Raw genomic sequence first — 18942 nt, 5'->3', positions numbered from 1 at the left:
GGTTGTTTTTTGGGAGGACGGTATAAACAGTTACAGAGATTGTTAAACCTTAATCTATTTTATCTATTTTCTACCTATAATCCCTAAATTAAGAATGTTTTTCCTGAAGCAACCATTGTATTGGTTTATGGTGATGATCTAGGAAAATTCTAAAATACACAACTATGAATGAGAAAAGAGGTGAGGTAATATCTTTTATTGGACCAACTTCTGTTGGTGAAAGAGACAAGCTGTTGACTTTACAGTGTCTTTTACAATATGTGCTTACTACCTATGCTAAACAATACATTCTACCTTGTATTTAGCTGCAAGAGCCTGAGTGCCTTTCCCAGACCTGAAGAAAAGTTCTGTGTAAGCTGATAAACTTGTCTCCTTTACCAACAAAAGTTCATCCAATAAAAGATATTACCTCATCAACCCTGTCTCTCTAATAACCTGGGATCAACACAGCTATAACAATACTGCAAGTAACTATGAATGGCAGTGGCCAGTTAATACACATTCTATCAAACTAAGAATTAACTCGTCTCCCTCTAAGTGGTTTATTTCTTGTGGAAAACATAAAAACACTAAAACAAGTTTCCAACTTATTGTTTCCACAAACAAACTTTATTTTAGGTGAACCACAAAGTATTGAAGTATTTAGCCAGCCTTATTCCAGTAATATGTAGTCAGAAGTTTTCCATCATGTAATAAAAAGTCATACAGCAATCAAGTTACTGTTCCAGAGAATCAACAGTATACATTGTCTTGTTCCTCCATCATTACGCAGAAAAATAAGGTAGTTTCATTCTTATAAATCATGGCAACCACTAATGGGGGACACAACTTGCCTTAGCTACTCTTGTAAATAGCTTTTTCATTTAGGGTTATACAACGTAAACAGTTAACTGATTTTAGTGGAAATGTGATTAACTAAATACATCATAACTACATGCAGGTTTATTGAATCTGCTTAAATCTCTTTCAAACAGCCTGAAATGATTTGCTGGTAAGGGCATGGGGAGAGGGGAAGAAGATTATACTTTTAAGGGCATATTTTAAAATTAGGTTATTGAAGCAAATTAGAACAACTCCTTCTGTTCCATTTACTAGTCATGAAATAGAAAGCAACTTCTTCATCTTTCAAATTACGACTTAATAGAATAGACCCCTTAAAAAAAAAGCCACACACCTCACACACCCCCATACACACACACAAACAATAGTTCCAAGTACTATTCTCCCTTTACAAACTAGACAAGTCGTAAAGGTCAGGAGGTCTGGACAACATTTATTCAACAGTAACTCAGAAAAAACACCGAGTACAGATGCTTTTCAGGGAAAAACCTTTGCTACCATAAATAGGCTATTGTTGAGATCTGGGAGTATTCACAAAAACTCAACATCAAAGGGATTTCACTTGTAATAAAGTATTGCACACAGTATTTTATAACAAAAATTAGTTTTAAACTAAACATGGCACCTAGGTAATATAACATTTGTCATTCTAAAGACAACTCCTTTCCATAAAAGGAAAAAGAAAAATACAAATTGGGGGGGGGGGGGCAATTGGGTGATAATGCTAGCCTGCACCTAGTGAGTACTTGATAGGACAAAAACATCATAATTCCTCTCCTCCCGAAGAAAGATTTTGTTACATATGGTGCAGGGAGATGTCAAAATAAATGCTGGAATATCAATTTTGGGGAAAGAAAAAAACAAAAGCCTAATCAACAGCTCAACCTCCTAAACAAGGTACCTAAAGGATGGCAAGTGAGAGGTGAAAGAGTAAAGAAGAACAAAGTATTACAGTTTCAATTCTTTCTATCAGTGATAAAAAGAATTTGTACATTTTAGAGCTACAAATTATGCCATGAGTGTCCTTTTAAGATGTGTAAAATTATCAAGTGAAAATAAACTGAATTTTGTGATCTTGCAGATGAAGACGCAATATTTGTGTAGCTGAAATAAATTCCATATTTGAGGGCTACCATCCTGAGAGGTTTCATAGATTAAGATATTCTAATCACAACTTTCAATTCCCATTAGTCTCAATGAAATAGAGTGCCCAATATTAAGGGCATGTCTACATGGCAAAGAGAGTGTTCTCAACCCAGTTTAGCTAACCTGAGTTCGTTAATTCAGGGTTAAAACAGCAGCGAAGACACAGTGGCTATGTCTACACTGTAAAAAAAAAAAACAAACCTGTGGCAGCAAGTCTCAAAGCTCGGGTCAACTGACTCAGGCTCACAGGACTCACACTACAGGGCTAAAAATAGCAGTGTAAACGTTCCCACTCAGGCTAGAGCTTGGGCTATGAAACCATGCGAATGAGGCAGGTGTCAGACCCCCAGATCTAGCCTGAGCAGGAATGTCTGCAGTGCTATTTTTAGCCCCACAAGTCCAAGTCCACACAAGTTTCAGACCCAGGCTCTGAAACTCACTGCCACGTGGTGTTTTGCTTGTTTGTTTTTGCAGTGTAGGCATACCCAGTAACTCAGCTTTTACCTTGGGTTAGCAGTTTGAGTTCAATACTGGGCTCCCCTACTCGAGCTGCTAATAGGAGTTAAAAGCCAACTTGCCATGTCTTCACTGCTATTTTAACTCAAGTTAGCTAACTTGGGTTAGCAAACCCAAGAACACTTTTTTTTTTGCACAGTGTAGACATGCTTTTAGGATTAAGCCCTCTTCAAAAATTTCCCAAGAGTTAGACAAAGCCTGTAGGCAAATCTTTTCTCTTAGTCAGATTACTTAAGACTAAAAGTTATAATTAAAAAACAGTATAAAAAGATACACATAAAAAAGGGAACTTACTGTTTTATTCCGTAATCTAATTATGTCCGAGACAGAGCCAGCTCCACAATACTCCATAACAATCCATAGATCTGTGTTCTTAAAGTAGCTGCCATAGTACTTGACAACATAGGGACTAAATATAAACACAAAACAGTTGAGATTCATGTATTAATGATCCTCAACAATGAAAAAAATATCCACGGTCAGTTCTAATAAAATGAGAATTGGGAAGTCACTAGGACAGCCAAAGATTGTGTGGTGCAGTTGAGCGAATTTTAGGTCATGATGGGACTACCTTAATCAAGGCCTCGTAAAGGCCTGGTTAGACTTCCAGAAGTTTGGTTCCTTCACCAAAATGATGGAGGCACATGTAGAATGACCTACAATACACCCACACCCCTCAAATAAATACAAAGATCTCCCCAATCACCAGTTGCTTTCTGATGAAGGGAAAGCACTTTCTCCACTTCCCTTTTCCTTTGGAAAAGTCTATTCCCCTTTTCACTATCTTCAGGAGCCTTCTCCTTTCTCTCTCTTTCCAGTGTTGAGTGGACAACATGGAAATCATTTTAAATTTCCTCTTTTTTCCCCACACAACCTGCAGGAGTCTAAAAACAAACCTGAATAGCTAACTAAATATTGTTCAGTCTAATGTTTTGCTATAGAAATATTTATGGAACTCTATGTGCATTTTCCATATTAAGTTTTAACAGAACACTGTTATTTATATAGTGCCATATATTATGCATGTTGTATTTCCATTCATCAACATATCAAATAAAGGACATAAATCCTCCCCTGAGTTCTTCGAGACCTGGGATGAGTGGCAGTAGCTGCAGAATCTCAGAATGAGGAAGGAGACTTTTTTTTGTCCCTCAGTGGTAAGCTAGCCTCAATACTGCAGCAGTAGACAAGGGTGTACAAACTACTCTAATTTGAGAGGACAGCTGTAAGTAAGACTTGTGAAAGCAGACTGGTCCAAATGGTTACTGACAAAGTTTGTGTTTAAAGAAAGTTAGACAGCTAGAGAGATTTTAGCCCAACCTTTGCAGAATTAGGCCTTGATCCCACAAACAGACAGACCCTTACACCACCAAATTAAAGAAGACTCCTCACATGCATAAGGGTTCACCATCATGGATTCCATTGCAGGATCAGGACCATAATCCTTTCAAAAAACACCCCTCACACACAGAGCACAAAACAATTTAAGTGAAAGTAGCACTTGTAACACTAATTTTCATTTCTATCTCCTTATAAGTGAAGGCCCCTGTTCCTGCAGCCCTAATCAGAGAAAGCTGCCACCACAATCAGAGAGTGAGTTGTCCAAAGAAAGACTAGGATAACAGCAGCTCCTCCAAAGTAATCATTGTTGCAAAAGTGACAATTGTATAATGGAGACTATTTTCCAAGCACATTTTCCCCCCTCTATTTTTTAAAATTAACAGTGATTAGTCTTGGCCTATAACATCCTTGCCAATACTTTGAAATGGAGGACTCAAAACTCAGGTGGATTTATCTGTTTACAGGAAATTTTAACAGCACTTCAAATTTTTTAAAAAAAGATCCTTCTTTAATTATAATCATGTCAAGTTACTTTTGTTTGACACTGCTTGTAATCAAGTGCATATCTAAACAAATTACCTTATTCTTCTCAGGATAACATTTATTACTTTATTTATTTATTATTTATTACTAAATTTAATATTAATTTAGAAGTATATATTTTTCTTTCAGTTGTTTATATTAATCACATTTCACTATGAACTTAGGGGAAAATTCAACCTTCAACAAGTACATATGCAGTGGTCGTTAAAATTAGAACTGAATATGAAATGTAAATAGACTTTTACTAGACCAGCCGTGCTCGTAACATTACAAGTACATTTTCAAATAAATGCTTAAAAAGGAGGCAAATGATTAAATAAATAAATAAATACGTAATATTGCTCATACCTGTCACATTGCTGCATTATAGAAATTTCTTTAATTATTTCCTGAAGATCTGACTCGACAGGGACTTGTTTAATTGCCACTACTTGTCCAGATTCCTTGTGTATTGCTTTAAAGACACTACCGTAAGATCTAAAAATTACAAAAAATTACAAATTAATTTTTTCTCCAAAATAGTTCTTCCTTCCTCCCAATCAGCACTATTCAAAAGATCATGCCAGCCACTGGATTCATTTAAAAGACGTCTTTTTTTAACATTATCTACATGAGATGCTTGTAAAATTGCAAGAGATTTTAATTTCGTCATGACTGTGCCTCTGAAAAGGAAGTCCTCAGATAACGTTTACCTTCGCCAATTCATAGGATTTGGCATATTATGTCAAAATATTGATTAATTATATCTGGTACCTTACCTCCAGCAGTTGCTAATGAACTAATATAACATTAAGAGAAAGGTAAAATCACCATCATAATACATGTAGCCAGATAGGAAATGCTGTAAATTAGAACAAAACAAGGAGGGAAAGAATAAGATCCCTCCTGACCGCTTCAGGCAATCAGCTTACATCCTGACCATGAGATTTATCCTCATCATCATTTGCATACAAAATCATAATTTTATCCCACTCTTCTTAAAAATCTAGCTACGGTATTTGACTCAGATTTTCTGTGGTTGTAAATATACAAAGATTTGTTATATGCTTTCGAAAATACAGTTACAAAGAAAAAACTGCTACTACCCTTTCGTGTTTTCTTAACATGGGATCAAGAAATTGGAGAGACCGATCATTTTTTCACAATTCCCTTCATAATTTGAATGCCTCTATCAACTCCCCTCTAAAACTTGAGACTAAAAAAAAATCTTAGTTTTGTAAATAGCTCCTTAGATTAATCACAAATATAATCCGAATTTCTGGATATACATACAACATTTAAAAGCAATAAGGTTACTATTACATTTTTACAGTTACATTTTTCTATTTTACAATATTCTGCCTATTATAACATGTCAGTTTTCAGTCACCCAAAATGAAGGTTTGCAGTCTGAAACTCTAGCCTCTAGAGTGAGCTACCCAAACACATGAGCAATTGAGCATACTGCGCTTGTTTGGAAGGCATAGTGCTCTGTTCCTCTTACATGCTCCATAACTGTGAGCCAGCAGGGGAATAGAAATTGACAAGATTCATGTTTTGTCCATTTCAGTCCCTCATCATCAGCCTTATAGTTTACTACTTGGTCCTAAGTATGTGACTTGTCTATATTCATGATGACAGAAGATTCAATAGAATTCTACAGAATTAGGCTTACCACTGGCTATGTCAGCTACCAGGGAAGCAGCCCCTCTTCAATTTACACAGCCTGCGGAGCTCCTAATTCTGGTGGTGATGAGTAGGCTTGTACCCCTCCCAACAGCATAAAGCACCTGCAGAGTTACCAATTTTCCTGGGCAGATCACAGTAAAAATGGAGCTCTTATACCACAGGTACCTTCTCTACTTCAACCTCTTTCCCTCTGTAAAAATAATAATCTGCTATCTTTGCAGCTAGCCAAACTGCAAAACAACCTTACAGTATATACCAATCCTTCAATAAGAAGATACTTTGCTGTGTAATAATTGCAATGTTTGTTCCACCAGTCTATATGAGCAATAAAATGATAACAGGGAAGGTAACAAGGTACTCTGAATATAACTTTATATCACATTCTCATCTACTTTCCAATTTGCAATGAAGCGTGGCTTGTGGCAAAGAAAATGCTCCTGACTTCACTACAACCACAAAAATAAACTTATTTTTCTGCCTCAGTAAATGAAAGGCATGAAAGTTTGCAATCTGAAACTCTAGCCTCTAGAAAGGCATGACAAAAATGCATGGGTAGGTTTTCAAAAAACCCACACAGGCATTTGCTGTTTAAATACTAAAAAAAAAAAAGGCACAATTTAGTTCATGCTCACTGACACTATGTCACTTTTAATATCATATTAATTTTAACTATTTTCCCCATGTATCCCCCCCCCCCCCACACACACACACAAACAGTTTTACTCACCCTTCACCAAGCTTCTCTAGAACATCAAAGACTTCTTCAGGCTGCTTAGTTAAGCTGTCTTCACTTAGCTTTTTCAGCTTGCTAATAAAAATAATATTTTACAATAAGTCATTTACATATTTGACTTTAAAAGGTAAAAACATGTAGTTCAAAGAAAAAAACAGCTATTAAATGAGAGACAAAGAAATTAAGATCTTACAAAGAGAGAACCAGGAGCACTTGTAATGAAAAACAAGCATCAGGTACAGATGGTTGGTTATAAAATACTGTCCATTAAATAACAGGGAGGTGAAAAAGACAACACTCCACACCATTGAGAAGGAGCGGGTGGCGGTATTGCCCTCCTTAGAACTTTTAGCTTAGTGGTTAAGGTACTCACCAGGGAGACCCAGGTTCCATTCCCCCTTGCCTGAGGTGGAGTAGGAATTTGACCTTGCGTCTACCCACATTGCAGGAGAGCACCCTAACCACAGGACTATGGGATACAATGGTGTGTAGTTCTGAGTCTCTCCTATTGACAAGTTAGTCAAACAGGGACAGAACCTAAGATCTCCCCACTACTAGGTGGGTGCCCTAACCACAAGACTATAGAGTCAGTCTATCAGACACACACATACTCCCGCCCCATGACTATTCAAGTATTTTATACAAACTGGAGCAGCTTCAATGGGAGAGACTGAGAAAGACTGACCCTAGAATAGTCCATAGCCTGGTGGCGAGGACACTCTCCTGCAATGTGGAAGACATAAGCTCAAATCCCAGCTCCACATCAGGCAGAGGAGGGAACTGAACCCAGGAACTTCCACATCCCTGATGAGTGCCTTAACACTGCGCTAAAACTTATAAAGGTAGTAGATGTCACTCTGTGAATGGCACCCAAGCCCCACCCCCAAAAAACCAAAAATGTTTGGCTGAATTGGTATCACATTTGCAAATAGTTGTGTGTCGAACAAACACGAATAAACTATTAAATCAAAAAAATCTGCACAGCTCTAGTTACAAAGTCAAGCACCCAAAAGTTAGAAAATGGCAGAATTCAGGTTGCCTGTACAACCCTGATTTAGCCTCCTTGTGCGCACACATTACGATGCAGTCTTCAATTACAGGATCTCATACTATTTTTTTTTCCACAGGCCTAATTCAGTCCCTCCCAACCACCACCCTCCAATTCAGTGATGGGAAACCTGCGGCCCACAAAACACATGCAGTCCATCAGGGTAATCCACTGGCAGGCCACGAGACCGTTTGTTTATATTGACCGTCCGCACGTACAGCCGCCCGCAGCTCCCAGTAGCCACGGTTCGCCGTTCCTGGCCAATGGGAGCTGCAGGAAGCGGCTATATATATATAAAAAACATGGACATAAATGTATTTTCCCTTAACCTGGTTCTGAAAAACAAATGAACCATTTTTGCTGCAGTTCTGAGGCAGATGCTCACCATGGAAAATTTCAGCTTAGTTACAGCTCATTAAGACCTAAAGAAAACTTCCTAAACAAGCAGTTAGAACCTACCTTTAATCAATATTACAGCTGTAAAACAAACCCACAAAAATAGTGGGTATTTATAGATCAGTGGGATATATACCACAAAGCATAGTATGGTAGGATCACATCATCATGCAGACATGGGATGACCAGCAGTAGCTCCAGAATTTCCACATAAGGAAACAGACCTTTATGGAGCTGTGTGAAGAGCTTGCCCTGACCCTCCATTATCAGAACACTCAATTGAGGGAGGCCATACAGGTATAAAAGCAGGTTGCTATTGGCCTCTGGAAGCTGGCAACACCAGACTATTACAGGTGCTGCAAACCAGTTTGGTGTTGGCAAGTGAACTGCTGGTGTTGTGGTAACGGAGATTTGTGAGGGGATCACCACTGGTTTATCCCCTCGTGGGGAGCATGAGAAATGTTCCTGAAATAGCTGGCTTTCAGAAAATGGAGTCCCAAAACCCATACCTAACCGTTTGACAGTCAGCAGGAACAAGCATGTGTGTCAGTTGCAAAGGGTACTATTCCATCATTCTGTAGGGCCTGGAGAGGCAAATTCAGAAACACTAATGTGTGAAGTATGGGAAAGTTGCATGAATACAGTGTGCTAAAGAGATCTGGCACTGAAATGCTGAGAGAAGCAGGGACCTTATTCCCTCTTAATTACACTGTAATCAATGGGACCTTTGTGACCACTGTCGTTTTCGAGGACCATGCATACCCACTCTGGCCACAGCTCATGAAATCATACCCTGACATCAGGGGCCCTGGCAAAAGAAGATTCAATTACAAGCTTAGCAGCTACAGGATGAGGTACTGTGCGCATCTGACAGGCTGATGGCAAGAAGGTGCTGCCTACAAAACCATTTGTATGCCAATGCAGTCCATATGTCCGTGGTCTGGTGCGCCCAGCACAACATCTGCAAGGTTAAAGGCAAGTGTTTTTGCATGGGCTCTGGACCCCGCTGGTTTGCAGGCCTAGTACAGACAACCATAAAGTAGACCAATGAATCCTGGAATTGGTTGCAGTGAGGAAAGGAAGTCGCCTGTTTTCATGACTTCATTATCTGCTTTTTTTTTTTAATAGAGGTGTAAACAGTCTATTTGATAATAGGGTAGAGGTGATTTAACCTTTAGTGTTATTTTAGGTTATATAGGCTTGGTGTGAAGTTAAGTGCCTATGTGATTGTGACATTTTGCTTAGTACAAAACTTCCTGGATCTTCCTTCCTATGAAAGCACCAACAAAGCCACATTTTCCAAAAATAACCAAACTTAAAACAAACAAACCAACTCAAGGAAAAAGCCAACTACCCCTCTATAAAATAATTATTACATGTTATTTTATGACATGCAATAAATATTCTACATATTGTGCAATGCAAGTGCATGGCGTTTGTATACAAAACATTAACCACCACTGAATACAAATGTTCAGAAGCCAATATTAAAGGACATGTTATTCTCTGGCCAAGTTCCTCCTCCTGTTCGCCCTCCCCACTCCAAAAAACATGTTGCTTGCTTTGCATATGACTACACAGAGAACACCCGCACTTCCAGTTTGTGGAATAGTCCATTGCCAAGCCAGCCCCAGTTGTCTAAATCCTGCACTGACTGCAAGATATAGTAACATTAGGAGTCTGTGGTCATTAGTGCTAGCATGGCTAGGGTTCCCTATGCCTCCATTCTTCCACCAGCAATCTTTCCAGGGATCCCTTTGCCTGCAGCATGCTCCACTCCTGCTTTGTTTTCTGGTACGCCACGTATTCCTCCAGCCTTCGCATCATATCCTCAACCATATAGTTGACAACCCACTTGTGTTTATCCGGCTGCTTTATGGTCCTGTCACTAGGAAACAGTTGCAGAGGCTAAGACAGAATTCAGTCATGCCAGATTACAGCAGCAGCAGCAACACCGTATTGTTAGTTAATAATGTAACTTAAAACAACAAAAAGTATCCTAAAACCTGCCTCAGTCATCACTTAAATAATACCTCATGCTAGAAGTGGACGGTACAGATTCCTAGCTGATCAAGGAAGAGAGCAACCAGACCGCAAAAGTTTGATGAAAGTGACACTGACTACAACAAGGGGAAACTTAAGAAATAGCTGCTGAGAGGTAGCAACATGCAGCTGCAACACGCAAATCCCTAACCAGCCCTATTAGTTATGGGAAATTCTGATACAAAACACGTATATAGCAATTTGAAGTGTATATGGAAGCCATAGGGACGAGTATAATAAAAGAGGAGCAAAAGAATGGCTCTGATAGTGGTTGGTGTTCTAGTACTGGATATACACAATGTATTCCATATGGAGGATGTGGAGGGGGGGAAAAAAAAAAGGAAGTACGGAGGATCATTAGGACCTTATGGAAAATATGTCACCTATGACATTTTCCTGGATAAAAACCAAAAAAAAAGGAAAAGGAGGAGAGACAGGAATTTAAGTCTTTAACATTAAAAAGCCAGTGTTATGAATATAGAACATTAAGTGACCCTTTTATTAAAAGCCAAGCAATGTTGGAATGTAACAATTCAAAAAAGACACATTAAAGGCTACTCAGAGGCATGGATCCAACACTTGAAAAGGCAATTTTCATATGCGCCAGGTGGCAGAATAAAAGCAGAAGTGCAGAATAAGAAAGCTCTAGAGGGACAGGCAACAAAACTAAAACGCAGAGTTAAACAGCCTTCCAAGCAATATAGTGGGGGCAAAAAAACCTAACTTGTTTTAAGACTGAGCTTGCTAAGTTTATGGAGGGGACAGTATGATGAGGCTGCCTACAACAGCATATGGCCCATACACAACTGATATTAGCCAATCTCTAATGGTCAAAAATGAGGAGGGCTCTGAATTACTACTACTGTAGGTGTCTGGCTAATGGGTCTAACTGATAATCATATTTGAAGTCAGGAAGGAATTTTCCCTCAGATCATACTGGCAGAGACCTTGGCGGGGGGAGGGGAACAGGAAATTGTTCACATTCTTCTGCAGGGTAGGGCAGAGGTCACTTCCTGGTTTGAACTGAAGTAAAATGTTGGATTCTGTGTAACTTGCAGTCTTTAAATCAAGTTTTGAGGATCTCAGCCAGAGATTATGGGTCTATTAGTGGAATTGGTGGGTGAGGTTCTCTGCCCTGAGACGTGCAAGAAATTATATTAGATAATCATGATGGTCCCTTCTGGTTTACTAGTCTAAGGGTATGTCTACACTATGAAATTAGATTGAATTTATAGAAGTCCGGTTTTTAGAAAGCGATTTTATACAGTTGATTCTGTGTGTCCCCACTAAGCGCATTAAGTCGGCAGAGTGCATCCACAGTACCGAGGCTAGCATAGACTTCCGGAGCATTGCACTGTGGGTAGCTATCCCACAGTTCCTGCAGTCTCCACTGCTCATTGGAATTCTGGGTTGAGCTCCCAATGCCTGATGGGACAAAAACATTGTCGCGGATGGGTTTGGGTACGTGTCATCAGTCGCCCCTCCCCCGTGAAAGCAACAGCAGACAATCGTTTTGCGCCTTTTTTCCATGCGGGCGCTATACTGCTTTCAGCTGCCGCTGCAATAGGTCTGCAAACCATCGTTGTCATCCACTACTTCAACTCTGCTCTCCTGATGCTATAAATCCACCTCACAGGTCCTCCATATGACTGTTGTCATCCACTGCCACTCTGCTCTCCTGGTGGTCTCGCAAGGCCGCTTCAACTCTGCTCAGCTGCTCTTGTCTCGCCATACCACGGCAAGCGTGAAGCCTGCTCAGCTGTTGCATAGTGGCAGCAGACGGTGCAGTAGGTCTGCAATACTGGTCATCCAACCACCACTTCCGCTGCAACTCTGCTCTCCTGCAGATGCCATACCATGGCAAGCATGGAGCTGGCCCAGATGACCACGGCAGTTATGAGCATTGCAAACACCTCACGCATTATCATGCAGTATATGCGGAACCAGAACCTGCAAAAGCAGGCAAGGAGGTGACGGCAGCGCGGTGATGAGGACATGGACACAGACTTCTCTCAAAGCACGGGCCCCGGCAATTTGGGCATCCTGGCGGCAATGGAACGCCAATTCTGGGCCCGGGAAACAAACACAGACTAGTGGGACCGCATAGTGCTGTGGGTCTGGGATGATTCCCAGTGGCTGTGAAACTTTCACATGCGTAAGGGCACTTTCATGGAACTTTGTGACTTTCCCCTGCCATGAAGCACAAGAATACCAAGATGAGAGCAGCCCTCACAGTTCACAAACGAGTGGCGATAGCCCTCTGGAAGCTTGCAATGCCAGACAGCTACCAGTCAGTCGGGAATCAATTTGGAGTGGGCAAATCTACTGTGGGAGCTGCTGTGATTCAAATAGCCAATACAAACACTGAGCTGCTGCTATCAAGGGTAGTGACTCTGGGAAATGTGCAGGTCATAGTGGATAGCTTTGCTGCAATGGGATTCCCTAACTGTGGTGGGGCGATAGACGGAACGCATATCCCTATCTTGGACCACCTTGGCAGCCAGTGCATAAACGGCAAGGGCTTCTTTTCAATGGTGCTGCAAGCACTGTGGATCACAAGGGACGTTTCACCAACATCAATGTGGGACGGCCAGGAAAGGTACATGATGCTTGCATCTTCAGGAACTCTGGTCTGTTTGAACAGCTGGAGCAAGGGACTTACTTCCCAGACCAGAAAATAACCATTGGGGAAATGCCTACAGTTATCCTTGGGGACCCAGCCTACCCCTTAATGCCATGGCTCATGAAGCCATAAACAGGCACCCTGGATAGTAGTCAGGAGCAATTCAACTATAAGCTGAGCAAGTGCAGAATGGTGATAGAATGTGCATTTGGATGTTTAAAAGCATGCTGGCACAGTTTACTGACTCGGTTAGACCTCAGCGAAACCACTATTCCCATTGTTATTGCTGCTTGCTGTGTGCTCCACAATCTCTGTGAGAGTAAAGGGGAAGATGTTTACGGTGGGGTGGAAAGTTGAGACAAATTGCCCGGCTGATGATTACATGCAGCCAGACACCGGCGCGGTTAGAAGAGCACAGCAGGGTGTGCTGCGCATCAGAAAAGCTTTGAAAACCAGTTTCATGACTGGCCAGGCTACGGTGTGACAGTCCTGTTTGTTTCTCCTTGAGGAAAACCCACCCCCTTGGTTCACTCTACTTCTCTGTAAGCCAGCCACCCTCCCACCGCCCTTCGATCACTGCTTGCAGAGGCAATAAAGCCATTATTGTTTCAAATTCATGTATTCTTTATTAATTCATCACACAAAATAGGGGGATAACTGCCAAGGTAGCCCAGGAGGGGTGGGGGAGGAAGGAAGCACAAGGCCACACTGCACTTCAAAATTTATTGAATGCCAGCCTTCTGTTGCTTGGGCAGTCCTCTGGGGTGGAGTGGTTGAGTGCCTGGAGGGCCCCCCCGCATTCTTGGGCATCTGGGGTGAGGAGGCAATGGAACTTGGGGGGGGGTTGGTTACACAGGGGCTGCAGTGGCGGTCTGTGCCTTTCCTGCACCTCAACTACATGCCGGAGCATATCAGTTTGATCCTCCAGTAGCCTCAGCATTGCATCCTGCCTCTTTTCATCATGCTGCCACCACCTTTCCTCTTGATCCCACCACCTCTCTTGTTGCTCCAGCCATCTGTCCTCTCGTGCATCCCTCCTTGCGTTCATTTTGTGCTTTCCTGGATTCCACCATTGTCTGACTCCGCACATTCTGCTGGGCTCTTTCAGTGTGGGAGGACTGCATGAGCTCAGAGAACAGTGGTGAAACACTGGAATGCGTTGCCTAGGGAGATGGTGGAATCTCCTTCCTTAGAAGTTTTTAAGGTCAGGCTTGACAAAGCCCTGGCTAGGATTATTTAATTGGGGATGGGTCCTGCTTTTGAGCAGGGGGTTGGACTAGATGACCTCCTGAGGTCCCTTCCAACCCTGATATTCTATGATTCTATGAACATTTCATTGAGAGTGCGGTTTTTTTCGCCTTATCTGCGCTACCCTCTGGGACAGAGATGCTAGTCGCAGCATTGAAACTTTTGCAGCTGTGGGAGGAAAAAGGGGAGATTAAAATTGAAAAAAAAAAAAGACTCATTGGCCATTTAAAAGCAGGGGCTGATGTTTTCAAGTTTACATGCAGCACAAACCCAACTACATCCCCCCACACACCCAATTCTCTGGGATGATCGCTTCACCCCTCCCCCCACCGTGCGGCTAACAGCAGGGATGATTTCTTTTCAGCCACAGCCAAACAGCCCAAGCAGGAACGGCCACCTGTGAATGTCCCCTTTATAAAATCCCCCTATTTCAACCAGGTGACCATGAATGATATCACTTTCCTGAGGATAACACAGAGAGATAAAGAACGCATGTTGCTTGAATGCCGGCAAACACGGGAACCACACACTGCCATGCTTTCTTATGCAATGATTCCAGGAAAATGTGCTACTGGCCTGCTGTGGTAAAGTGTCCTACCATGGAGGATGCAATAAGGCTGCCCTCCCCAGAAACCTTTTGCAAAGGCTTTGGGAGTACCTCCAGGAGAGCTTCATGGAGATGTCCCTGGAGGATTTCCACTCCATCCCCAGACATGTTAGCAGACTTTTCCAGTAGCTGTACTGGCAGCGAATGCATCCCCAAGTCCTCAGGGCAAATCAATCATTAAACATGCTTGCTTTTAAAGCATGTATTATATTTACAAGGTACACTCACCAGAAGCACCTTCTCCGGCTTCATAATCTGGGAGCCCGCCTTGAGAGGGTATTGGCTCCAGGGTGATAAACAGTTCCTGGCTGTTGGGGAGGTTTCTCCTCTTGCCTGCTGTGTGATATCCTCATCATCATCTTCCTTGTCCCCAAAATCCTCATCCTTGTTGAATGAGACTCCCCCCTTGCAGGTGTCCACGGACAGGGGTGGGGTAGTGGTAAGGGCCCCCCTAAAATTGCATGCTGCTCATCATAAGTGGCATGTCTGGGGCTCTGACCCAGAGTGGCCGTTTGCCCTTTTGGCAGGCTTGCCTGAGCTCCTTAAGTTTCACACGGCACTGCTGCATGTCCCTGTGATAGTCTCTGTCCTTCATGCCCTTGGAGATTTTTTCAAATATTTTGGCATTTTGTCTTTTGGAACTGAGTTCCGATAGCACGGATTCTTCTCCCCATACAGCAATCAGATCCAATACCTTGCGTTTGGTCCATGCTGGAGCTTTTTTGCGATTCTGGGACTGCATGGTCACCGGTGCTGATGAGATCTATGTGGTCACGCCACGGTGGCCAAACAGGAAATGAAATTCAAAAGTTTGCAGGGCTTTTCTCATGTACCTGGCCAGTGCATCCGAGTTGAGAGTGCTGTCCAGAGCAGTCACAATGGAGCACTGTGGGATTGTTCCCGGAGGCCGATACTGTCCAATTGCGTCCACACTAACCCAAATTCGACTCGGCGATGTTGATTTCAGAGCTAATCCCCTTATCGGGGAGGAGTACAGAAATTGATTTTAAGAGCCCATTAAGTTGACAAAAGTGGCTTCGTTGTGTGGACGGGCGCAGGGTTAAATCGATCTAATGCTGCTAAATTCGACCTAAACTCGTAGTGTAGACCAGGGCAAAGTAAGAAAGACGTTCAAAGAATAAAAGGGCAAAGCGGAAAAGTCACACGTCAAAAACGTGTGTGATGTAGCGACTGGCACAAGTATAAGAAGAGTCCAGCATTGGGGAGGGATGGTCTATAAACTGTAATAAAGCCCAAGCAGTTTGCAAAGGTGATGCAGACAAGACTTGGAAGTGTCTGAGCTGAAGGCAGAGTAAAATGTCCCCCAAGTGAATGAGAGGAGCTGTTCATGAACACAAAGGAAGAAAACAACCACAATCTCAAAGAGCAACTAATGCAAATTTGTACAAATGGCTTACAAACCAGACACAGCAACACAAATAAATCTCTACTTTCTCTGAACCGCTCTTTCAGTTTCTTAAGGATTAAAGGCTTGGCTACACTTGCGAGTTAGTGTGCATTAAAGCAGCCCTGGGCGCCCTAGCTCACTACCTGTCCACACTGGCAAGGCACACAGAGCGCTCTGACTCTGCGACAAGAGCACTCCTGGAACTCCACCTCAGCAAGTAGAACAACATTTGCTGCACCTTGGCTACAACGCCTGGGCATCAGTGTGAACGAGGTGTTGCATTGCTGCGCTCTGATCGGCCTCCGGAAACGTCCCATAATCCCCTTAAGCCAAGTGGCCACTCTTGTCATTGTTTGGAATGGCTGCAGGAATGTGGATATGCCCTTTCAAAGCTCCGTTTCTGACAGACGGCTGCTTATCTGCTCCGAGACAAAGCAAACATTAGTGTGGAATGCTGGGTGGGCGGAGGGGTCTGCTGCTGTCTGAACTTACAAGACAGCATGCTGACATGCTCTCTCCCCCCATATACACACTCCCTGTCACACTACACCCCACCCCATTTGAAAAGCACGTTGCAGTCACTTGCAGCTGCGTTGGGAGCGGTGCATTATGGGCAGCTATCCCAGCATGTAAGTGCCGCAAACATGGCCATGGCAGCGTGCTTGAAGCTGTCACTGTGGACAGACTGCAGCGCTTCCCCTACTGCTCTCTACGAAGGCTGGTTTCACTCAAAACGCTCTCCATCTGCGAGTGTAGCCATACCCTAAGAAGTCAAAGGTGAAACTGAAATCTTGTAGTAAGGAGCACATTCCATTCTTAAGCAAGTGTCAATTGTCACAGATATACTAAAACAAAACAAGAATGTATGTGTTAGAATATCAGCAAAAGCAATCAATCAATCTTTGGCTTCCATGGCTGAGGTGCTTGGCCTCATCAAGAAGGTACATGTCGGAGTTGGAATAAATATCAAAACAAGCTTGAACCAGATATGAATGGGCTAAATGCATCCTATAATCATAAAAAGAAAAGGAGTACTTGTGGCACCTTAGAGACTAACCAATTTATTTGAGCATGAGCTTTCGTGAGCTACAGCTCACTTCATCAGATGCTGTTGATGCATCTGATGAAGTGAGCTGTAGCTCACGAAAGCTCATGCTCAAATAAATTGGTTAGTCTCTAAGGTGCCACAAGTACTCCTTTTCTTTTTGCGAATACAGACTAACACGGCTGTTACTCTGAAACCTGTCCTATAATCATGTGTCCACAGAATGGAGGATTCTCTCCCCTGTTATACTTACCATCTCTAGTGTCTCACAAGCCTTAAGAAGAGAGACCGCTAGTTATACATATTACTCTCCCATAAACTAGAGAAAAAGCTGTGAAAAATAAGAACAGGTGGCATCCTTGACAAAACAGAAGAAGAGTTAATAGACTGGGTCAACGCATTAGTATTTGAGGACAGAAAAGAGGGGCTCTGAACAATAAAAGGAACATTTAATCTTGCCTAGAAATGAAATGATTGGTGAAATAGCAGAAGCCAATTCTTCAAATCAGATGCTTTTGCAGTGTTTTGTCAGATTCCTCTCAGCAAAGGGAGCACCAAGATTTGCATTTTCATTCGACAGATACAGCTTCTTGATATAGCACTCAGAAATGTGCTCAGTACCAAAAGTATTTCACTGTAAGTGCCATGTCTTTCAGAAGACTGCAAAAGTGTACACTGATGGCAGTCTGGAGCAGCACCACTACTGGACACCAGGAATCACCGTAAAAAGTTCCAGACATTGTAATAAGAAACAACCTTCAACTAAAGAGAGTCAATTGTCAGTTTCAAACAATTGACGTTATCTACATTACTTAGGACAGAACTTGGATGCTAAGGGAATATTGTCTCATAATTCCAAAGAACTTGGAACATCAGGACATCCAAATGACAAAAAAGGAATTCACATATTGAACTAGGTCAGTAAGTTCATCCCCAACTAACTCGCTTAAGACAACTCCTTCACAAAAATGCTGAATAGGCATGAATGCTGGAGAATGAAAAAGCGTCCAAAAGATTTAGTTAACATGAGTATCAGTTCTGCAATTCTTTAGCCCTCTGAAAAGGATCATGGTCCTCAGATGTGTTTCAGCATGAAGGCTGGAAGCTGTATTACTAAAGAAACATTGGACTAAACGGTTGCCTGTAACATATGCAGTGAAAGCTGTGATAAAGTGTTTGCACAAATTGAAAGAGATACTAGGCCTTACATACTTCACAAAGTTTCAGCTTTTACCTTAGGAAAAATTGTGGAACTGGCAATTCAGTGTAATACAAAAGGAAAAGCTTGAGCTCTGATGAACACTGTCGAACAAGGAAGACATCAAGCCAGATAGTAAGAGTACTGGTTCCTGGTACAGCTTCATAGATATTGTTTCTGGACTCAGGAAGGCAATGTGGATTGGTGGGAAGAGGATTGTTCTGCAGACCAGGGATGATCAGCAGTGACCAAAAAATTTCAGGATGGAGAAGGAAACTTTTCTGAAGATATGTGCTGAACCCAGACCTAGAGCAGCAGTGTGCCAACATGTGGTGCCCCATAACCATCTGGAAGCCACCCCAAATACTACCGGTCTGCTGCAAACCAATTCAGCAAGGAGAAAGCAACCATTGGGGCCATTCTCATGCAGGTGCATAAGGCCATGGCAAAGGTACTGTTGCACTGGGTTATAAAGCTTGGCAACGCTTAGGAGATTATAGATGGCTTTGTACACATGGAATTCCAAAACTACATTGGAG

The 18942-nt window shown here is 42.2% G+C and overlaps 1 protein-coding gene across 2 annotated transcripts in view; it reads right to left on the bottom strand.

Annotated features, from left to right (window-relative positions):
• The window catches only part of STK3 (serine/threonine kinase 3), a 294832-nt gene that overhangs the window by 258212 nt on the left and 17678 nt on the right, over positions 1–18942 (bottom strand). For both annotated transcript variants that reach the window (XM_077809950.1, XM_077809951.1), the window contains exons 2-4: positions 6782–6862; positions 4735–4863; positions 2797–2911 (exon numbers count right to left, since the gene is read on the bottom strand). In XM_077809950.1, coding sequence (XP_077666076.1) covers positions 2797–2911; positions 4735–4863; positions 6782–6862 — 325 coding nt within the window. The remainder of the gene's footprint in view (positions 1–2796; positions 2912–4734; positions 4864–6781; positions 6863–18942) is intronic.

The sequence above is a fragment of the Eretmochelys imbricata genome, chromosome 2 (genome assembly GCF_965152235.1).
Source record: "Eretmochelys imbricata isolate rEreImb1 chromosome 2, rEreImb1.hap1, whole genome shotgun sequence".
Classification (NCBI taxonomy): Eukaryota; Metazoa; Chordata; order Testudines; family Cheloniidae; genus Eretmochelys; species Eretmochelys imbricata.
This window is presented reverse-complemented; position numbering and strand designations above follow the sequence as displayed.